Here is a 24519-nt window from a genome sequence, read left to right on the forward strand (position 1 = left end):
CTCCCACCCATTTTCAACCATGCTACACCAGACAATCACATTCCCATACTGCACATGCCATCAAATGATTACAGGCAATGCAAAATGGACAAAAATGACTTCTGATCCAAAGACAGACTGTTGTTGTTGTTGTTGAATGTTGTCTCTGAGGTCGAGAGAGAAAAGTGATTATGCAACAGGGCCTCTGTGTGACATTGCAGAGCATTACAATGCCCTGACTGTGAAAAAGCAAGGACATAAACTTGTAATGATAAATATGCATACCACAGTGAAAGCCTTCGACATCTGCAATAGCAGGAGAGCCAAATGGAAAAGGACAAACGCTCATGTTCACTTGTTGATCAATAGCAAACATGCTGATAAACAGTACTTTCCCCTGAGTGGGATACAAGCGCAAATTAAACATGGCACAAATGCTGAGCTGAATTAATTATATTCTTCTTGATTATATTGGTATTTTTACAAATGCATCTAAGGTTGCTGTGGAGAAGGATCCAGAATACTGCTAATAAATAGAAAAGAAAAAAAAAGAAAGTAGAATCTCTTGATGTGACAGTTTGCCTTTTCATGATACCGCAGCTCTGCCATCAGCCTCTCCTGGTGTTGTGCATATTCACGTTAATAGGATGTCAAAGATCAGTGAATCATCCTATATGTCAAACCTGACAGGCTAAGTCATTGTTTTTTATCTGAGAGGCTCATATTCACCCCCAGAATAGAAAAGCTCAGGGGAAAATAACCTGCCAAGATGTAAATCAATCATAAAACAATATGATTGACACAGTTTAGATGTAGGTACCTTCAGTATACAAAATGAATTTCAACCCTATTCAGCCACTGGTGTTGTCTTATTTATGTCTGTGTATACGACAGCCCAGATGGTAAAAAGATTCAGTATTTTACTGAAGGCTATTGAAATGCAACGTACATCCACAGGCTGCTTTGTTATCACTAAGTTGGAGGAACATAACCAACTTTTATTATTTTGTTTGACATGCCATTTTCTTGATTTGTTTGTAGATGATACTGAACAGTCAAAATGTTTGCTTACTCAGTTGAGATATTCAATAATTTGTGAAAATGGTTTTCCACCCAGAAACTGAGTTTGATGCTCTTTATACTCTGTCAGTATATTGTAAGAATTATTACTGGTTTAAATATGCTGCTATTCGTTTTTCTTTTCAATACATATCAACACCGGCCCACTGTGTTTGTGTGTGGGTGGACCTGCATATGTGCATGTGTGCTGAGTGGGAGCAGGGGCACAGCTGGGGTCTTGGCTTTCTCTCTAAACACTATCTTCAAGCCTTTTTACATCTCATTGTAAAACCACCTCTTACCAACTCTTGAGCTCTCCTTCTTTCTACAGTATCTTTGTGTCTGCATGCTTTGTCCTGTTTTTTCCTTGTCACTTCTTACTGCTGCAGTGTTGTCCATCTCATATGTACTGTATAAATTGCGGCATCCCTTCTTCTTTATGATTATTGCCCTCCAGCAAGTTAAATCTAATTATTAATCAGATTTGATCTCTAACAACAGACACAACCCAAGATTCCTATTCAACACCATGGATAAGCTCACTAAAACAAACCTGCCCACACCAGTGTCCTGCTTTGCAGCTGAAGTTTTTAACAACTTTTTCATTGAAAAGATTGAGCTAATCAGGAATAATATTATTGGTAAGGCTGTGTGCCTCTCCTCTGATCCCTTCCACCTTCTACTTCTTTCTCATACAAATTATAAAACCATTTGCCACTTTTTTCAGTTTGATCCAGTTGATTCAAACCCTCTCTCTCAAATTGTCACTAGCTCCAAACTAACCACATGTTCTGGATCCCATCCCTGGCAACCTCATTAAAGACCTGTTCACTGTTATAGGAAATCCTCTTGACATCATCAATAAATCCCTCAGTTCTGGTATCGTTCCCACTGCTTTAAAAACAGCTGTGGTTACACCATTATTAAAAACATCCAACCTTGACCCACAAACTCTAAACAATTTTAGACTGATCCCAAATCTCACATTCATGTCCAAACTGTTAGAAAAGGTGGTTGCTACCCATCTATCCAGTTATAACCTCTTTGATGAGTTTCAGTTCGGTTTCAGACTCAAACACTCTACTGAAACTGCACCGACCAAGGTAACTAACAATCAATTAATTGATTCGGACTCTGATCTCTTATCTGTTTTGCTGTTACTTGATTTAAGTGCCACCTTTGACACTGTGGACCGCGACACCCTACTACAACATCTTGAGAACCTTATTGGTCTCAATGAGTTGGCACTTTCTTGGTTTCATTCATACCTCAGTAATAGAACAGAAAGCCTTACATACAATAATACAATGTTTTCCTGCTCTAAGGTCAAATACAGTGTCGCACAGGGATCAGTACTCAGACCACTTCTGTTTTGTGTTTTCTTGTTGCCTTTGGGTCACATTTTCAAAAAACACAACATAATGTATCACTTCCACATTGATGACACACAAATCTATCTTCCTGTAACAGTCAATTACTCCTCCCAGCTGGTTAAATTTGAGACGTGTTTGTCAGACGTCCATCACTGGATGTGCAATAATTAATTAATGTGAGATGCTGCTTGTTGGTCCAGCTAGATTCACATCACTTTTTTACAGACTTTTACATTTATCTTGATGGCTGCACAATTTCTCAGACCCATACAATTAAGAATCTGGGAATAGTATTCAATCCATCTCTTACATTTGAGCCGCATATCAAGTATAAAACACAAACTGCCTTCTTCCACCTTCGTAAAATTGCCCAAATACGCCCCATTTTATCAAATTAAGATGCTGAAATCCTCATACATGACTTCATAATATCTAGAATAGACTACTGCACTGTACTTTTCTCTGGCCTACCTGAGACAGCAACAAAAGGTCTTCAACTAGTCCAGAACGCAGCTCCCAGACTCCTCATAAATTCTAAAAAGCTGGATCATATAACACCAGTACTAATGTCTCTGCATTGGCTACTGATTCATGCAAGAGCTGATTTCAAAATCCGCTTTCTTACCCATGAGGCTTTAAATATATTGGCTCCCTCATATATATCCAGCCTTATAGCTCCATATACTCCATCACGTCCTTGACGTTCCCTTGGTGCCAGTTACTTAATTGTTCCTCGATTCAATAAGAACGCTTTTGGTGGTCGAGTCGTCACCCACCAAGCTCCACCTCTCTGGAATAATCTACCACTGCACATTTGGGAGGCAAGCTCTGTTAGTACTTTCAAATCCAGGCTGAAAACACATCTTTTTTCTGTTTACTATGGCTGTTCCTAATTTTACCAGCTGGGATCCCAAATCACTAACTGTTTTCCTCCTTGACATGTAGCTATCCCAACCGTGTTGGGATTATATGACCCTGTTTTAAAATGACTGGCCTAAACATTGTTATATTAACTTTACTACCTGTGTATGTGTGTGTGTGTGTGAGTGCGTGTGTATGTGTGTGCGTACTTTTACATGTAATATCGTGTGCTTCAATTTTCTGTTGTTGTTTTTATTGACTTGTAAAGTGTACAGAGACTCTCTAGGTGATGTGCACTTTAAATAAACTGAAGTTGAAGTTGAAGTTATTGCATGTTGTATTAGCTCAGGTGAACCCCAAGAAGGAAACTGCAGAAACAGACAGGGCTGCAAACAAGTACCAGCTGACTCCTACAGCTTCCTTTGGACAGGTATATTGGCAAAAAGGCTCATCTGCCTTCCTTTTCCAAACCACCAGCTGTGAAATCACACACACATGCCAGTAAGACATGTGCACTTTTGGTTTTTGACAGGCGCATTAAGAAAAATAATGGCCCTGCCAAGTGGCATTTCGAGCTCTGGATCAGTTTCATATTGGTTAATAAACATTAGCCATCATATCACATTGTCAGGCTCCTCTAAGGAGCTGATGCAGCATGAGAACGGAGAAATTAAGATTGAACTTTGCAGTGTGATTGAGGCTGTTACTGTACTACCTTTCTCTTATTTGAATACTACAAATACTGCATAGAAAAAAAACTGAAGCTCCACAGTGGATCTCTGCTGCCCCCTATAGCAGCAATACTACGGGAGTTATGACCAATATAATACATTAAATGTATACAAAATATACACTAAATGTCTAATTTGAGAAATCCAACCTCATATTGGAGGTTTTGCAAAATATATACTAAGGATGGAAAGGTTTCCATGTGAGAATGAAAAGTTTATGATCACTGCAGATGCTGCTAGTGCATCTTGATGCTGTGATTCACAACAGAACATGAAGTGCACACTCCTCATTACTGGTTTATTAGACTAAAGTTCAGAGTACCATGTGTTGTCATGCTCCTGGGTCTCACATTGGCTGTTATCATACTGTATGTAGAGATGATTGGAACTGAATAAATATGCACTATTTCAACCCAAGGCATTATGGAAGTTGTAGTTGCAAATGAAGTATATGAGAATATGTGAAATCTTACTGGTCTCTAGATAAATAGAGTGACTCTAATAAAACATTAATTTTATGGTTTTGTAAGTTAAATTTAATATATATATATATATATATATATATATATATATATATATATATATATATATATATATATATATATATATATATATACATTTTTATCAATGCTGTGCACTTTTAAAACTGTGCTTATGTCTGTTTGGAGAAACTAATGATAGAGGAAGTACTTTGTGTCTGTTCTTACACAAGTCTACACTACCACCTGGTGGTGCATTGCAGAAAAACACACTCAAACATAATGTAGTTCTATTATGTAGGGATGAACAATAACTTTAATTGCTATTAAATGTGATCATGATTTCAGTTTAGCAGGTGGTGGAATATGTTATGACGTAACTGGCAACATTTCTGTTTTTTTGCAAAGTAATGAAATGTATTTGGCAATGTTAAGATTCATAAATCAATCTGGATTTATTCATAAACCCTAATCAAGTCAAGTCACAATCTGTTCATGCAGATCGTGACAAATCAAGCTCCATGGAGATTGCAGCAGGTGTTGTTCAAGATTAATTCCTGTTTTATTTTCAGTTTTTTTTCTAAATAACAATGGGGATTAACACAACTGTGTATGTAACAGCACATCACTTAACTATTGTGTGTGTGTGGGGGTGTGTGTTCTACACCAGTCTTACACTTCTCCCTTTGGACTACACCATTTGTCTTTTTGAGTACAATTTCATGTTTCTTGTTCTCGCAAGTCCAGTGAGGAGAATTAGTTGTGGTATGGTTAGTTTTCTTATCACTTTCTTTTGTAAAAATCTTGTTCCAACTGTGTGGGTTTTTAGCACATGTTCTATTTTCTGCTTGCTTCTGCTTTTGCTCCTTAAATTCCAACAAATTATGGATTTCATGTGATCCATTCCGGCTTTGATGAGCACCTTCAGGCTCACTGGATAATGAGCACACACAAACGTGGTTGAAATTAATGCAGTTTGAGGCAGTTTCAGGTTTTCTAGATTAATGCCAACATTGGTTTAATTTATGGCCTGTCCAGGAAACCGGTTGCAGATTCTTTGAGGACTTGTTTCCTTGACATCGAATAGTATGAGAACTGACATTCTGGGAAAGGACACAGATAAATGATTGTGAGCACACAATCAGAATCAGAATCAGAACCTGTTTTATTAGCCAAGTATGCAATGATACAAAGAATGTGTCTTGGCGTTTGATCCTGGGATATCAAAACTTGAAATGAGATATTGACTGTACAAAGGAAATATGGACTGTGCTATGAACAAAGAAATGAAGTGTATGAAACGTATGAAGGTGACAAGTGCAAAAATTAAATGTGACGTGTAATAAAAATGTAATAAATAATTAAATTATTTAACAGTGTAGGTAGAATGCAATGTATAATGTTAAAACCAGTTTGATGAAATATATGAAAGTGACAAGTGCAAGGATTAAATAAGGAATGTGAAATTTGAAGTCCTGTTTGATAACAGTACAGTTCAGGTTATTATGAATCTCAGTCTTTTTCCTGAGGGAAGAAGTTCAGAGAGTCTGTGTCCAGGGTGGGATGGGTCAGAGATGATCTTGTTTCAAATGATGCGCTGCAGCCACTGACTGTCCTCTTCAGTTGCTGCACTGTACCAAACAGTGAAAGATGATGTGAGGATAGACTCAATGATGGCAGTGTAGATAAAAGGCTGCCTGCATCAGGTTGAGCTTCCTCAGCTGCCTCAGGAAGAACATCCTCTGTTGGACTTTCTTGGTCACAAGTATTTGGACTTATGACATAGTCTCATACAGTATTGTGGTTGGTCTTTCTGTCTGCAGTGGATCATCCTTTGTCCATAATCGAAACAAAAAGTATAGGTCAGAGTAGAAGCTAGGCTAATCATCAAGATCCAGAAAGAAAAATTCAGGTCAGGACAAGGTGTTAGTAAGTTCCACCTGCCTCAGGGAACCAGTTTCTGCACCACCCTCTTCTCAAATAACTACAAGGTCTAGCCTTGTTAATGTATTCGGCAGGACTAAATACTAATTGCCAGCAATTACCTGCACTTCCCTGCAAATCCTACAGAGCAGGACGGGAAATAATTAAAACCCTGTGGAGCTTTTGACCATCTGAAGTGCTGTAGAGCAATGTTTGCATCATATGTTTTAGCAGGCATGCAGGGATACACATGCATATTGCAAGCATTGCAGGGGTGACATGATATACATTTCTGCCCTTTGCAGAGATGCAAAAGCTGCAAGCTATTGTGAACAATGCAGGTTTCATAACTTTGAAAAAGAATATTTTGCAAATGTTATAGTGATAAACACTGAATGTAGTTCCTCAGGTATTATGTTCCCGCTTGTCCTCCGAGGCTGAATTGAGGAGAGTTGCTGTCCATGGTGCTGAACCTCTTTTTTCACTTTGGTGCCTTTCTGCCTGCATGGCTAAGCTTCCACAGCTGACAGCATTTTTTGGAGAAGAAGTGGCAGGAGAGACAGGGAGAGAAAGTCAGACTGCTTTGTATTTCCATCATGCCTTTTATTTATTAACAAATGAGTGATGTGGTCCTCTGACGCCTATTCTCAGTGCAACGTCTGACTCAATTATCACCAAAACGCAAACAACTAGGCCACCATTTTTTCATTTGTATGTAAATGAAAATGCCAAATGACCCGGCAAAGTGCATTTCAAGGTCAGGGTAATACCAATATGTTGTAGTGCTGCCATTTAAAATAGGGCTGTAATGGTCCAGTCACATTACTGCTGGTGCAACTCAATTTCCTGCAGTGAATACCAGCGTGAAAGGAACTGCATAGTTAGTGTGAAGAGGCCAAAATTGGGGGAAGAATGCCTTTTTCTGTCTCTCAGAGGAGAAGATCCCAAATGTTATCTACTCATAGTAGCACAATTGCAGAATATTGGCTCCTTGTGCTTCAGCACTTTCTCATGGGAACACAAAACTGTCTTAGGAGGCGCACTGATTTTGCCTGCACAAGCGAAACACAATGTGAGCAGAAGACTGACATGCCATAAAAGACTCATATGGTTTCCTTTTATTTTTTACAGAGAAAATTAACTTTTTTTTACTACTGTAGTAGTGATAGTCAGATAACTTTACTTAACCTGAAATTAAGATGAAAATGCAAATGAAGTCACATCTGTTAACAAAATTAAACATTAAGGTGCAAGCTAAGGACCATTAATTGCCAGTTGCACATTTCACTTGAGTCACAGGCCTCTTTTTTAGCAATATCTTTCCCTTTTACTTTATATTTCCACATGGCTCATTGTGGGGGAAGATGGGATCTGCATGTTGAAAATTAGGCCTGTGAAAAAACTTAACCCAAACTATAACCTACTTAACCCACTCAGTTACTTATAGAACTATCTAAATAAAGTATGATCCACAATTACTGGCACAAACCTAAAGTATTGATTAATAATGGTTTATTTATGGCAGACACACATGTTGTGGAATGAGCACAGCCTATTGTAATTATAGGGACTGTTTATACAAGCCATGCAACTCGGCACAATGCTCACAAAACTGGGATGTCTGGCCAGTTTTCTCTATGCACAGATTTCACGTCAATATATAAAGAAACTTTACAAGTGTTGTCATTGATTCATATATGTGTATAAATGTCTGCTTTAAAAGTAATAGAAAAAAATCCCATAGGCCTGGCCACAACTCCAGACATCAGATGAGGATGAGGAGGAATTTGTGGAGAATGTGAAGAGCATGAAAGAGTTAAACATCAATCTGGAAGTGTGTGGTGAAATGTCAGAGCTGAACTCGGGACAGTTTTAGACTTGAGAATCTAAATTCTCATTGGATGAAATATTATAGCATGAAATCAGTTAGTGCGTAAAATGCTCTTTGGCTACAGTGGGAACTGTGGAAATTCTAATTATAATGTAGATGTTACTTTTTCTGACAGGCTTAAACTGATTTATAGTGACTCAGTTTACTCTTTTAGTATCTGTTGTACTTATTTATGCTATTCTGGCACCTTTAATAGTGTTCTCATCTGCATTTATTGATGTTTACCAAATGTGTGATATAAGACTATCATTAATATGTATACATGATTTATGAAATATTATAGTTTTCCAACAGCACTCACCATTTTTTAAAATGAACAATAGCTCAGAGTTTAGATATATGCTCTGTATCACTCCAATTCTAATACAATTATTATTAAGAATATTTAATAATGGTGACATAAAGGACTTTAAAGGACATGTTTGTTCACTTTTTGCTTTATTTAGGTTTACTGAATATGTACAATACAAAGACTTTTTCACTAAATGTATCTCAAAGTGTACTCTCATATTTTACCCAATATAACAATGTATAACAAGGCAACTTCCAATCTAAATGGACCAAAAGTTGTTCAAAAAGTAGTAATATCTCTGTGCTTGTCACTTACAGTCCAAATATGGCCATCCAGACATAATTGGCTGAAAGTTTATATCGAAAGCCTCTGACAAAGTATTTTAAATATGTTCCCAATAAACAAATGCACAGCCAGACATGGCTTAGATGTACTGTCCTGTTTGGCATTACAAATATTTTCCATATTGGATTATTTATTTTATAGGCATAAATTGTAGTAGACTCAACTGGCCAGAAGATGGGCTTCAGTTAACCCTTCAGTTAACTCAGTTCTTCTGTGAACACCTTGACTCTTGAGCCCCTTTAACTTTTTTGCACTTTGTTGATTGTTGCACCACTTTCTTGTTGTTTATGGTATTTCTTATGTACTTGTCTACTTCCAGTTGTTTCTTACTTTAATTAAAAAATGAATTAATTAAATTGAAATTTAAAAAAAAAAAAAAACACTCTGTCTAGCGCTGTTTCTCGTTGCACTTGTACCTGGTCAGCTACTTAAGAATTAATACTAGGACTCTTGAGTCACTGTCCTCTAAAGCTTGATTGTCTTGCCAAATGATGAAATGTAAATATAACCCTGTTTTAAGGTTACACTGTCAAATCAATAAACCTTTATAAGAGGAGTCTCAATCAATAATCCTGTGATCTGTTACATGCATGATACGAGTCCTTTCAGGTCTGCTGGTGTCTAAAGAAAAACTCAGAATCCTAAAATTGTGACATGCTGGGGATTTTTTTTATGGGAACTGATATAATGGGAACTGATGGGAATGGAAACTGGTGGGAAATTTATAACCAGCATTTGAAATTACATTTATGTAAACAGCGAATGTGAAATGACTAAAGGTGTCATCTTTGAGCTCAGATGCCATTTTGTATTTAGAGGTTGAATCTTTAGTGACTTTTTAATGTTGAGCAGGTAATGCAGCCTCTTCACTTGGCTTTTAGCAAAGCTTTAAATCACTGTGTTGGTAAATCCAATGTAATTGTGATTCTCGGATGTTTTAATGTTGATGTTGTTGGAGGTTTATGGCCACACCAGCTGGTTAGGTGCAGTTCTTCCTTTTGGGACATATTATATTGCTAAGTTGAATTATTCTTGGCAAATGCATCACCTTTTAGTATATTGTACTGGTATATGTAAGGGATAATGCCCAACAAGGTGTCCATTATCAGGAATTAATGGATGACGGGGAGGCCAGAACTGTCCGACACACAGGTGCTAACTGGACACAATAGTACACAATCTGCAATCTGTATAAGTGGTGTATTGACTTACAGATATACATCTTGTCAGGAACTTTTTCTTGAGGATGCAAGTTGTGAATCTACCAATGTGACAGACTACCAAAACTAAAATGTATATACTGGAATGATACGAAACTTCAATTTTTTATAGGTTTAGGCTTATATCTTCTTTGTAAACCTTGCAATATCAACTTAAATACTCATTTCAGTGAAGGGTCACAGGGCATGAACTCTAATTGAGAATATAAACTGAATGTAAGAAAAGAATAATTCTCTTTTCCTGGATTTTGAATGTTATTTTTAATGTCTGTATTGTCTGAAATCAATTTTAAAACACCACAAACGGGGATACTCTTTACAAAGGCGATCTTTATAAAGGTGGTAGTTGTTGTTAAGTTGTAAGTTTGTTCAGTACTTTATCCTCATATGAAAATACAGATGAGATCGATGTCTAAATGACCCCCAAAACACTGACATGTGACCTCATGGAAACATTATAGCTGCGTTTTAGAAGCATAATACAGATATTACAATAAAACTTTAAAATATCAAGCAGATATCATGTCGAAAATACACTGGAAATTGTAAGATAATATAAGTTTTTCCAACACAACAGTTGATATCAGACTCTGGGATACTATACTTTTTAAAAATATATTTATATATATGCATTTTTGTTATTGTAGCCTACACTAAATTGTTACCAGAAATGCCTGATTTAAATAATCATTATAGGCTTGACTATTTAAAATTGGACATTTCACTGTGTTTTTTTAAAATAATAATGTGAAATATGGTCATACAAAACGTAAGCGAACATATTTTCCGGGTAAAAAGGGTGATGCCATGTTTGAAAGGGTCCACGCTTGGCTGGACCCAGGGTTTAAGGAAGCTTGTCCGCCCGGCCGGCAGTCAGAGGGGGACTCGACGGCGAGAGCTTCGGGAGGTTGTGTGAGCCGGTGACGGACGCCGAAATATCTCCACGACGGCTCACCTAGCATCCTAAATCAACGCAGCAATGAACAAACTCTTTCTGTAGCGGTCGTTTTGTGTCATATCCAGGTGAGTTAAACTTGTGCACTGTCTGGTTTGCGGCTCTAGCTGTGTGAAAATAGCCGAGGCTAGGAGTGTACGCTGTGGCTCAATACAAAGCCTTTCTTTGCGGGAGAAAATGCCGGGGCTGCAGCAGCCGGGAGGCCCGCCTGTGTCTTTCAAGTCACCGACTAGCCGCGGTTATCCCTCCAACGTATCGCACCATCTCGCTCTTCTCTCCTTAAAATGTAACCTTTCTGTGTTATACACTACCTTAACTGGACATTACTTACGTTTAACGCGTTTAACAACCAAACGCGGTTGGTTTTTGACAACCGTGGCCGGTACCAAGAAACATGGTTGCTCTGCGGAGTCTCCTAGCGCTGCACGCCGGGCATCGGTGCAGTCCGCGCCGCTAGAGGGTTACGGGGATAGCCGGGGTTGCTGTGTTGCAAGCAGGAAACAGTCCCGGGTAAAAAAAAAAAATGCACGCAACAACACGTTTCGTTATGTAATACTGAATTTGCGACTCACTAATGTTGGCACGTCTGTCTAAAACTTTCTTTGTACACATGATATGTCAAACTAAGTTGGCATACGTTTTCAGCTCGGTTTATGTGCTTTTTTTGGCATTTATCCGCGGGGCGTCTACACTCGTTACGTGAGGTTGTTTTCTACCAGTTATAATCTGTGATGAGTATGTTTCAAAGGTGGGTACATAATCTCTTGGTGTCAGGCTGTAGTCGGGTTGCCCATTCGCCCCTGCAGGCTGCACACTGAGCCAGAAGGGAGGATTTACATTTTTGGTGGGTACAGGCTAGCAGAAGCTCCTGCATAGCGACTCCTCGGCGGGGTTAATGTCCTTTCGACAGCTTGTTCGTGCAGGCACCACTAGTGGCTGTTGCGGGGTGTAACTTTGAGCACAGGACAGTCTCATAGCAGTCCTGGGTTCAAAATGCTACATTATCGGGGGTGATATTTGTGTGCAAGAATTGGTAATTAAAGGACAGCTTCACAGTTTTTTCCAAGTCTGTCCTAAAACAACAGTCAGGTGCCCAAATCGACACTGACAGATGTTTTGCTTGCTGTAATCATTCCTCCTGTTCATACTGGCCATTAAGAGCTGCCTTCATAATGCACTTTCAATGTAAGGGTTGGTGGACAAAATCCACAGCCCTCCCTCTATGCAAAAAGTTTATTTTAAGCTAATATCAGGCTTCAGCTGTCCAGATTGGTCAAATCAAGTCAATATATTTCAAAGTTGTTGTCATTTTAGTGCCACACTCCCTTCCACTGCAGCTGAACAAGAAAACACTGCCCATTGAGACCCAACGAGAGTTTTTTGTTTTTTTTTAACTAAAAAGACTGTTACTGTGGAAGATACCCAATTATTTGACAAACTTAGGCAGCTGAAGCCTCATATTATCTTCAGATACACTTTTGAAAACATTTTTGCTCAAAATGACCACTGTGGATTTTGTCCCCCATCACTTACAATGGAAGCACATTTAAAGGGGATCTTCTAATGGTCAGTATGAACAGGAGGAATTATTAGGCTACAGCGAGAAAAAACTGTTTCAATGTTCATATGGGCACCTGATTGTTGTTTTTAAGACAGACTTAAAAAAATGTGAACCTATCCTTATAATCCTCCCAAATACACATGTTTGCACCATTTCACAGAGCACAACTAAGATGCAGTCTTGTAGAATATGTCTAACTCATGTCAAAGAACATAACTTTGTGTTTATAACATGCAAAACCCAAAATATATTCACTAGCAGTCCATAATCAAGATGTATGAAACTAGGCCTGCAACTAACAATTAGGCTATTTTAATTACTTATCAATCTGCTGATTTATTTCCACAATTAATCAATGAATCATTTGGTCAATAAAATATCAGAAAATGGTGAAAAACACCCATCACAACATCCTGAATTATAAGGTGATATCCTCAAATGTGTTATTTTATCCAACCAACAGCCCCAAAATATTAAATTTACAGCAATATAAGACCAGGAAAAGGAACAGATTCTCAGATTTGAGAGCCTTGAACCAGCAAATGTTTGGCATTTTAGCTTGAAAAATTCCTCAAACAATTATTTGATTATCAAATTAGTTGCAGATAAATTTTCTGTCGATCAACAAATTGGTTAAGTGACTAATCATTGCATCTCTATATTAAACCCAGTGGTGGAAAGTCATTAAGTTTCATTTACTCGAGTACTGTACTTAACAGTGCAATGTGTAGAATTTAGTGGCATTTAGCAGAGCAGACTTGACCTGAAAATAAGAATCGTGTTTTCGTTACCTTAGAATGAGACCTTTATATCTTCCAAGGAAGCGGGTCCTCTTCTACAGAGCCTGCCATGTTGCACCGCCATGTTTCTACAGTAGCCCAGAACGGACAAACAAAACACTGGCTCTAGAGAGGGTCTTTCACGTCTTTTTACGAGTTTTACGGCCACCGCAGGTTCTCCTAGATGCTTGCCAAGGGAGGGGGAGGGGTTTCAATTGGTTGCAATGTGCAACCTCACCACTAGATATCACTAAATGCTACATACGGAGCTTTTAAACAGTTAATTTTTTGTTAATTGAACTTGTCTTGAACATTTCCAGTTTACCCCTGCTCTATGGCATTTCAAAAGGGAATATTGCATTTTTTACTCCACTACAGATGATCTGAAAGAAAGCTAGATGCAGATTAAGATCTATAACGGTGCATTGTTGTACAAGTATTATTATACAATGTAACATTAAATAAAAACAGCTGAACTACATTAAACCCCAGAGTATATTAAGTAGTTAAAATCTGCTCCACCCTCACCTGCTACAACATTAAAATTGATTCATCAGTAATGATAATCTAATAATATAATGTGTATTAACATGACATAGAGGTGCCATTCTTCCTGCCTAAAGAGTACTAAGAGTTATCATTTTCATTTCATTATCATTACATTTACAGCATAACATCATTGCATTTGTGGATAATACTTCTGTACTTCAGTAAAATCTTCAATGCAGGACTTTTACTTGTCAGGGACTATTTTTACATTGTGACACTGCTGAGTAATAGATCTGAATACTTTTGACACCACTGATTGGACTCCAACCTCTTCATGACCTGACGTCTTCTACTATTTATTTGGTATTGAATTACACAGCAGGATGTGTGCGCAGTAAGAGCTGTCCATCAAAGAGTAAACGAAGAGCGCTTAAACAACCTCCGATGCAGAATTAAAATTGAGGGAGTGGAACAATTGGATAAACAGGATAATTTAACACCATTCATTTGAGTGAGTGGATTCAGTAATGACAGCTTTGGATTCAGGATGGCAGCTGTATTAAAACACAGCTGCCATCCTGTCACTGACACTCCTGGTGCATACATAACCGGACCAGCCACAACAACCTGTAACTTCAGTTCCTGCAGCTATGACAATAATCGAGAGATTAATCGATAATGAAAATAATCATTAGTTGCAGCCCTACCGCAATACCCGATGGGCTCAATAAACTAATATCTGCTGTTCTTAAATTGATAAAGTGGGATCTGCGGACTTCTATTGGCGCACACAAAAGTGATGGTTTTATTTTGCCACTGTAATCTTAGGAGGACTACAACTAATGATTATTTTCATTATCAATTAATGAGACAGCTATTTGTCAATTAGTCATTTGGTCTATGAAATGTCAGAAAATGGTGAAAAACGTCAATCTGTGTTTCCCAAACCCCAAGATGATCGTCCTCAAATGTCGTCTTTTGTCCCAACCGACAGTCCACAACCCAAAGATATTCAGTTTATTAGTTTATTTTTTCTTTACAAAAATGTCCCAAAACAATTATTAAAATAGTTGCAATTAATTTTCTGTCCATTGACAAACCAATTAAATGACCTATCATTGGGGATCTAAATCTTAGCATTAGGAGAGCATGTATAAAAGTGACCTGAGATCATAGATTTCTTTCACCTTTTTTATTATTTGGAGTTGAACTGTGTTTAAAGAGTGTATCTTAATCAGCTGAAGTGGATTGTTTAATAACTACACCAGAACAGTTCCTAATACTTCTTTCTTATTTTTTTAAACATTTTCCACCCAAAGCCACAATCGAATCATCAAAGAGGGAAACAATGAACTAGTCCGAGAGTGAGCTGCGATAATGACGTGTGCAATGAAAAATCATCATATTTCATGATAGAGTGGAATATTGTTTTGAAATGCAGTTGTATTTTTTTCTTGGAATAAAATGTATTAACGCTCCAACCAGAGCTTCAGGGAATCCCGTAGGCTGGATTAATAACCGAGCTAATTGGGCAACAGCCCTGATGTCTCAGACCCTCAGGGGCCCGAAGGCCCCAGGTTCATTGTGTGGCAATTACACTGTGGAAATTTGATTTATTCAGATATAAATTAAATTATAAGGGCCTAAAGTGTCTCTTGCATTTTTAATCTCAATCTAATCCTAATCTGTTTCTAATCCTAATCCCTATTTAGTAGGGGGATGTCAAAATCAACTTTTAATACCTTAGTTACAGTTGACCTTATGTTTATGTCAACCTTGGCTTGTTTCACTTTGTGTGTTGATTGCGTATTGGACTGTCATTTTGCATTTGTTCATCTTGAAGCAACTGTAGAACACATCTGCAGGTTTTTGCGGCCATCGGAAAACTTGCTTCTTTTGGCATGCTCCAAAGTTTTGGCTGGAAGACCTGAGTTTATCTGCCATAATTTGTCAGAGCTGTAATGAAGTCCATTCTTTCCCTCAGAGTGACAGAATGTTGATGCACTTGAACTCTTCAGCTCTAGTGGTTTCATACTCAACAGATTCCCTGTAGTGTTTTGGTGTAGAACTGAGAAATCACTTTTATGCACTTGACTTGACTAGAAAATGGGTCCAAAACAAGACTATGAGGAGGCATTGGACATGCTGTGCATGGCACGCAAATGTCTCAAGTCTCCCAGAAATTCCATGAACCGCCAACAAATGAGCACCAACTCCTGCACCCCCAAGCAGCAAGGGAAATCTCCCAAAACTATGCAGCACCATTACATTTACATGATAACACAGTCTGCATAAGTGGTGCAGGGTGGTTGCAATGAGTTCCTCCACTGGATGGCAGCAGTGCGCTGACAATGCCCATTCAGTTCGACATTCAGGATGTGTAGATGTGTGCTTTGAGATCTATTTTGATCAAATATCACTTGTGTGAATTTGACTATATTTCCAAGTTGATGTGCATATCTTCTTAATTTAATTAAGTCAAATTGTAGGCTATGCGACTGACAATTGTTAGTATGGAGGTACTTTTTTATTTTACAAAAAGTCATGTTTTCTTTTGTCAGAGTAAGAGCTCAACAATAGTGGCAGACATAAATTGCAGCATCTTTAATACTGAAAGATTAGTCCCTTAATTGACCAGTTAATCAAATGAAGTGCACTAGTCAACAACAATTTTTGTAATTGATTGTTAGTTATTTATCAAGGAAAAATGTCAAACCTTTACTGGTTCTAATACTTTAAATGCTGATTTTCTTTAGATTTTTTAGACTGTTGGTAGAACAAAACAAGCAATTTGAAAACCTTACATTTTTGCTGTGGGCACATTCACAATGTTCTTACATTTCATAGAATAAACAATTATTGTAAAAATAATCAGCAGATTAACTGATAATGGAAATTGTGAGTTGCAGACCTCATTTTGTGTGGCAGTAGTCAATAGTAGTACTGAGTAGTAGTACTCATAGTTCAAGATGTCCATGCATGATTAGTCAACATGTAAATTTAGACATCTTTAGACACATTTTGTGGGTGGGCCCATTTGCAATATTGCAGCTCTCACAAAACACCACAGATCTGACGTGTTGATACAGAATGACTATGCCATCAAAATATTTTTACATAATCACATAAAAATTCAACATATCGGGGCTTTAATTATCAGTGCAGTTTGACTTACCTGTCTCTGTTTGTTTTTCTCACAGATTGAACAATGTGATTGTTCTCGGAGGCAGCCGCACTCCTATGGTCCAAGACCTCACCTTACTTCACTAGAATGTACTTGATGAATGTACCTCCTGTCGCAGCGACTCACACAGAATGGAGAAAATGTGGCCCACCTGGAGGCTATAGCCTTCCAATCTGCTTCAATGACTCTGACACTGAGTTGTCCACCAGAGGCACACCTATCTCAGATAAGGTCCAGATGATCATAGAGAGTCTAAGGAGCACCCAGTCCTCACTCGAGATGGGCGACGAGATCGAGGGAAATGTGCTATCAGGACAGGAAGGTCATCCCCAAGTCTGCAAGGTTGCAGTGGGTTCTTTTGTAGGAGCCAAGTCCAAAACTAAAGGTCCCACTGAAAACCAGCAGGCAGGTGTTTCCTCCCCAATCAACCATGAGAGCAGTGACTCTGACAGCGATGATTCTGTGGACAGAGGAATTGAGGAGGCAATACTGGAATACCTGAAGGAAAAGGATGATCACAAACGCAAGGCGGAACCATGCACCACTTTCCTCCAAACATCCAAAATTCCCAGGAAAAACCCACCTATTCCTGAGGTTTCCAAACAGAACTCTGACAGCAATACATTTTTGATTGCAAGCAACCAGTTTCCAAAAAGTGTCAAAGCTGAGACCCCCACAGCACCAGCTGTCATACCTATAAAAAAGTATATCAAAAACAAGGCCTTTCTTAATGACAACATGGTTAAGAAATTGGAGTCAAATAAATCAGCCAAAAGTTTACAATTGGCCAAAGAGCAGGCAAAGAGCCCTTCAAAAACAATCGACCTCCTTAACAAAATAAAGTCCCCAGTCACAGTTAAGGAGGAGGAAGATTCAAATGATTCCAGTAGTGATGATGGCATCGAGGAGGCCATTCAAAGATACCAGTTGGAGCAAAAGGAGCAGCAGAACAGAAGGGAAGCATTCAAGTCACCTGCATTCGAAGAGGAGTCTGACTCTACAAGTGATGATGGGATTGAGGAAGCTATTCGCAGCTACCAGCTTGAGCAGCTGAAAGAGAAGAGCGTCCTGAAACCGTTCTTACACAAGCAAAAGCCCATAAGTAAGTCATTAATACAGGCTGTTGGAAGTACAAGCACGGAAAACATGAAGAAACACAAAGTGAGAAAGAAAAAGAACAGAGCAGAGAGAGAAGTGAAATCTGTTCTACCTCCATCTGTTTTCATACCCAAGAACACACTTTCTGACAGCCAGAGAGGTAAAGGGAATGGATTACTTTCACTGAAAGTTGAAAGTTTTAAGGAGCAACCTACGCCTGCTCCTCCAAAGGCCAATACAACTGCAGAGCTCATGTGTGCTGAGGCAATATTGGACATCTCAAAGACTGTTATGCCTGTGACCTTCCAACATAGTGTCGGCCTGAGCAGCTGTGCCCGCAACGAAACTTCCTTGCAGTCTTCACTTCCTGACAACTGCCCAGATGACGAAAGTGATGAAAGTTCTATTGACAGTGAAGATGGGATTGAGCAAGAAATCAGGAAATTTCTTGAGCAGAAGGCGCAGATGCACAACAAGCCACCCAGCTCTGCTGTGACTCAAGAGCCAAAAAGTATGAACGAACCAGAGAAGATGAAAACAAAACAAGTTGTAACCCAAAAGAAACCTCCAAGATTGTCCTTGACACAGAGAAGAAAACACAAAGAGGAAAACCGTAGTGTTTCCAACGCATCAGGGATAGATGATGTTAAAGATACAGCCCCTAAACCTTTACATGAGCATAGACAAGAATCAAGCCCATTGGTATCTTCCCAGAGAAGTCAAACACAGCCAATAACTGGATTACACAACACAGATCAAAGTGGAGACAAAAGCAGCTCACTTGACAGTGATGAGGACTTAGACACAGCTATAAAAGACCTGCTCAAGACAAAAAAGAAGTCAAAGAAAAAGACAAGAGACTTAAAGCGGAAATCAAGGAAGTGCCTCAAGGAGGAAAAACCACTGCTAGCGAATGCTTTACAGGCCAAAAAGTTAAAACCTGATCCTATTTCCAAGCGTAGTGCTTTGAAAAAGGTTCAAAAGAGTAAAGATGACATGAGAGACAAGTCTACATTGAGTAAAAAGACAATTTTGCAACATAAACAAACTAGCAAGAGTAAAGAGCATAACATGCATGAGGATGAAACAGAGAAATTGAAAGGGACTGAGGGTCAAGACACCCCACTGCTATACAATGCTCAGACTCAGACAGCTCTTCAGATCAAGGAAGACAGCAGTTCAGTAGACAGCGATGATAGCATTGAGCAAGAGATCAGAAGGTTTCTGGCTGAAAAGGCCAAAGTTTCCACTGCAGAGAAAAGTAAAGACGGAGAGGTGTCAAGGAATGGTACTGTCATGGTTGGTACCCCACTTCAAGATGAAGACAGTAAACAGGAAAATCAGCTGGCTGAAATTCCAAGGAAAAGTATCACTCCCCTTTCTGGACGATCTCCTCTGAGTAGTCCCGAAAGTAAACCACCTCAAGATAGGCCACAACTTCCAACGCCACTGAGTCTGCCGCCAGACAACTCTATCTATTCTGTCAGTGCACAATCATGTCTATCCTCAGTCCAGTCCTGCAGCCCCAGTCTTTTGGAGCCAGCAGACGGGGCAGGGGTTGCTAGATCTGAGCAAAGGTGGCCTTCAACTGGGAGAGGTGATATCCAGGATGTCACTCCACAGATGGAGAGAGTTCGGCCAGTTTTGAATCCCAACATTGCTCATTCTCGCTCTGAGTCAATCAAGTGGCGCCAGAGCCTTGGACTCCCCACTAGTGACAAAAGGACTCTCAGTCGAACTCCATTCCATATCACCTCGTCTAAAATCAACGAGACTGCATCAGAAATTCCTCCATATCAAGGTCGGGGCATCGACCTCAAATCGCAGACTCCAGTCACTGTTTGGTCCTCTGCAAGGACCAGCAGAGCACCTTTCACCTGCTCTACAGAGAAAACTGTAAATACCACGTTTCGACCGCCTGTTTTGAATCTTTTTTCCGCTGCCAGGCAGCTCCCAGGAATGTCATTTACACGGAGCTTTGCGCCTGGCCACAGTTCGCAGTGCCCTATAGAAGAAGAAACAGAGAGTATGGTGCACATGTCTAAAGACAAGAGCGTGTTTGTCGAACTGGAATCTGATAGGACCAATCATGTCCAGGTCAGAAGCAGGGAAAGGAGCGAGGGAAAGGAGAGAGCGAACTTGCTAAGTGAGATAAAAAGAGAGGGCGAGAGCATGAAGATAGATGATAAAGAAGTACATCCAGAAAGAACAGAGGAAGAATTTATAGATGAGGCAGATTGTGAGTCAGACAACAGGAGAAATCCAGAGAAGAAGCAGGGCTTTTCCACATTGTAAGTATTTCTTTGGCCACTATGTCGCACATAGCATCATAATCCAATTTCATCACTTGATTGTGCCCTGCTAATAAATATAATGTAGGTTATGATCAAGTTCATTTATAGGCTCTAAGGGAATGTTTGTTGATAAGAAAAACGAAAACAGGCATTTTTAAAATGTGTTTGTACATTTATATGGCTATGTAACACAACAGCAGCATCATGAAACTTTTTTTTGTGCTCTGAGATTAATTCATATCACTGAACCTTTTGAAAAGCAATACGGTGACATTTTGGCTCAGGAGGCAGACTGGCATGAAAATTAACCTCTTAATATGATAAAATAAAGGTTAAGGCCAAATGCTTAAAATTAGGATGTATCTTTTTTATGTAGTGGGACAACACAATGAACAAAGTTCATCAGAAAAATACTTGCTGTTATTACATAATCTTACGCAATTTACCTGAGATAGGTTTACTTTAAGTGGAAGACCTTTTTATGTGCAAAAGTTAAAAAGTCTTTATTGTTGATGTTATTGTAATATGTTTCCAACACTGCCTTCATGAAGGGTATTTCAGTAAAAACCCCAAAACACAACATAGGCTATATTGTACAACTAGATTCGATCCATTCACGTTCAGCTGTACAGCTTTGTGTGAAACAGAGAAGAGACCAGTTAAAACACTATTGGATAATTAATCAGCAGCTATTTTTATCATCAGTTAATTGTTTTAGACATTTTTCAAACAAAAACATCCAACATTTTCTGGTTTCTGCTTCTCAAATATCAGGATTCGCTGCATTTCTTTGTCAAATAGCAAATTAAATATTTTGGGGGTTTTGACTGTTGGGTCAGCCAGAACAAGACATGAAGATTATGAGAAATTGTGATGGGCATTTTTTTTTACTTTTTTACATTTCAAACAATCAGTTTGAATAATTGGCAGATGAATCAATTCTTAAAATAACCTTTTAAACATTATTAGCTATGTTATAAAAACTTATGTAACGTGATTATATTTATCAAAATAATTTGAATTATGTTAGGAAATTAGACAAGTTAATAGAACAGAACAAGACCAAAGCACGAAAATCAACTCATTTTAAACTGGTTATTTTATCACCCAGCACTTATCTCTTTCTAAACTCTGAAGATTTTGATGACTGAAACTCTGACCAGGCCGCAGTCCTGAAATATTCGTTCACCCCCACAACATATGAAGCATAATACAGTTTGCTGTGACTGAACCTGCCCAGTTGTCAACCATTTACTTTACACACACTCTTTAGTTGTGGTTGCCGGTGTGGTCAGCCCATACTTTTACTTTCCTCCCCAAGTAGTACCTTCCATCCAACTTGAAAAATGTGTCTTTACTTCATCCCTCACCCCAAAGAACATTTTTTTCTAAATCAGTCCCCTCCTTTTGTGCTTTTAATGATGATAATTTCAGAAAATATCCCCTCTCACCTCACCTACAAATGCAGGATCGCCTTTTTAACTTTTGCACATAAAGAGTAAATAATCCAGGGTACACTTCTAAAACAAGTTATTCCCTTCACCCTCAGTATATACCTTTTTTTTTTTTTTTTTTTTTTTTTTTTTTTTTTAAGGGCAATTTCAGAACGACAGTCGGTACTGGAAAACCAAAAAACCAAGCAGGGATGCAATCTTGTATCCTTTCACAAGTACCACAGAGATATTAATATACTACATTTCCCAACATTATTTCTTTTTCAGACACTGAGCCCTTAGTTCACTGTGTGGTTTAAATTCATACATTTTTAATAATCAGTTGTCAATGAAAGCCACTACAGCAGTCTTGGACTTCTGACCTCTATGACTGAAGTGTTGTTCCAGATGCCACAGAAGCCACACATTTACTCGTCTCTGTCGCTCTGTCTTACTAGACTTGATATTTAGTGTGTTCATTTCTTTCTGTCATGTAAAAGTTTTCTTGAATTTCCTATGTGAAAAAAAAGGCTATTTATTTTTGTTTATCAAAAAAAAAAAAGTTACTGAACATGCTGTGCATTGCCAGGTTTTGTAAATATTTTGTAAGAGGTGTTTTCTTTTCTTTTACTCTTTCAGATAAAAAAAAAAAAAAAAAACTTGCTGTGTCTTTTAAGTGCATCTGTGTAATAAAGAGTGGAATCAAAGCAACAATGTGTCTTCTTCGTTAATAATATATCATTTCTAATATTGGAACACTCCTCATGGTGATGGAAAATCTACCATCTTTTAATTAACGAGCTATACTCACCGGCTTGAAGATAGTCTATGAAATGAATGACTGGGGAGTGGTCTCATGCATGTGCTGCTCTGCTTTGCTCAGGTCTTTGTCCAGTGCCATTGACCCTGGCATCACCTTCAGACCTTGCATAGCTCTTACCACAGAGGAGAGAAGCAGGACGTTCAACAGGAAGTACCTGACTGATAAATACAAGAAGGTACCATTATGTAGAAACAAGACAGAGTTTGCACCACTTCACTATTTGTATCCCTTTAAATCATTCGATGACATGTTAGCTACACTCACTGGTCAATCATTTGCAAGAAAACTCAGAATATTTCTTTTACTTTGGCTGTCGAATCCAGAGATTGTGAAATACTGTATTGCACAATGTTTGCAGGCGACAGCTGCTCTGAGTAGTGTTTTCGTGCAGAAGAAGACTGTGCAACATGTCAAAAGAAAGCTTCAGTTCATTTCGGTGAACAGGTACGTGATCCAAATGGTTTTATCTCCACAAGTGGTTGCAGTAAAATAAGACTATTTTCATCTTTTTCAGGAGAAATGAAGCGCCGACCCTGCACAACATAAATAAATAAAAAGTAATTATGCATTTGAAACATTCATGTGTTTGATATTACAACATGAGGGCTGTTTTTGATAATTATTTTGAATTTTGTAACGTTTTTGTTTCTGTAAGGTTGGATGTTTCAGGATAATGGCAATTTTTCATTTTGGATTTGACCTTTTTTAACTTTTTCTTTTAGTTGGGATTTTGGAAAAATCTTTAATGCCATGTTTTGTAATGTTACAATTTATATATTACGGACATTCTACAAAATATATAACATTAAATGGCAGTTTTTGTTCAAATAGATGAGGACAATTCTTTGTCTTTTTTTCCCCTTGTTTTAAACCATTAAGTGAACCCTAAATTCCAGGAACTGCCTGAATATTCTGCCATTTTTCTTGACTTTATTGTCTTATTGTTGTTGTCTCTTTTCATGTTGCTCGTGAAAAATCAGAGTTCAGAGAGGTTTCAGGCTTTCTAGTTAGTTGCAGTTCTTAAAAACTCATATTTGCTCACCCTGTACCAGAGAGATAGCATCAACATTTTGTCATAATACAGCTGTTGTTATTGTAAGAAGAATATTTGTTCTATATAAGGAGATGTTGCGTAACATTAACACTTGTAATGTTAGTAGGATTGTATTTATAAATAAAGTTGTTAAATGAAAAAAAAAATCACCTGGGCTCATGGGTATTGTAGTCTATGATAGAAAACTGCCACAACAGTACTTACTACACAGCAATTCATGAACTACAAACTGACTGCAGAATATTTTATTTTTATTTGTGCAGAATATGCAAACAAGAGACATTTATAAAGGAATGAGCTGGGACATAAAGGGATTAAACACATGGACCTTAAAACAATCTTCACAAACAATCTTGGAAATTCTGGTTTGAAACATATCCTTACCTTTAAAAAAAACATATTCTTAACTTAAACCAATGTCTTTCTTGAGTTTCTGTAAATAATGATTAGTTGGACGAAAAGGATTTTAAAAGATACCTTATATCTTGACTTTGTTAATTAAAAAAGAATGTATGCAGCAATAGCCAAACTCTTTCTCAACAAATATATCCAGTAAATGTGGACCAATATGATAAAGCAGGGGGTGTACTTATGATGTCTTGTTGAAAAAGTTGATGGATTGTTTTATTCTTAATGTGTTCACTCTATGCTATGAGGAACAAGTTTTCCCAACTTGTTTCAAAGACAATTAAGAAA

General features: G+C 38.2%; 1 protein-coding gene and 1 long non-coding RNA gene across 2 annotated transcripts; one reads left to right on the forward strand and one right to left on the reverse strand.

Annotated features, from left to right (window-relative positions):
- Positions 1-5629: 5629 nt before the first annotated feature.
- LOC122968403 lies at positions 5630-12148 on the reverse strand. The gene is made up of 2 exons (XR_006398823.1): positions 11440-12148; positions 5630-6928 (listed from the first exon to the last, which is right to left on the reverse strand). It is a non-coding gene; the product is annotated as an uncharacterized LOC122968403 (long non-coding RNA).
- ppp1r26 (protein phosphatase 1, regulatory subunit 26) lies at positions 10975-23968 on the forward strand. Its single transcript, XM_044333595.1, has 5 exons — positions 10975-11176; positions 17138-20510; positions 22830-22944; positions 23128-23213; positions 23284-23968. Exons 2-5 carry the CDS (start codon positions 17209-17211, stop codon positions 23321-23323), a joined length of 3543 nt encoding a protein of 1180 aa, XP_044189530.1. The 5' UTR covers positions 10975-11176; positions 17138-17208; the 3' UTR covers positions 23324-23968.
- The last annotated feature ends 551 nt before the right edge of the window (positions 23969-24519 follow it).

Source organism: Thunnus albacares, chromosome 18, assembly GCF_914725855.1.
Source record: "Thunnus albacares chromosome 18, fThuAlb1.1, whole genome shotgun sequence".
NCBI lineage: Eukaryota > Metazoa > Chordata > Actinopteri > Scombriformes > Scombridae > Thunnus > Thunnus albacares.

Bases quoted from the DNA above. Each gene is read 5' to 3' on its own strand.
- ppp1r26 (XM_044333595.1), top strand. From the start codon at position 17,209: ATGTACTTGATGAATGTACCTCCTGTCGCAGCGACTCACACAGAATGG. The intron at 20,511-22,829 runs GTAAGTATTTCT...TGCTTTGCTCAG, and splicing joins AAGCAGGGCTTTTCCACATT to GTCTTTGTCCAGTGCCATTG. The intron at 23,214-23,283 runs GTACGTGATCCA...CATCTTTTTCAG, and splicing joins CAGTTCATTTCGGTGAACAG to GAGAAATGAAGCGCCGACCC.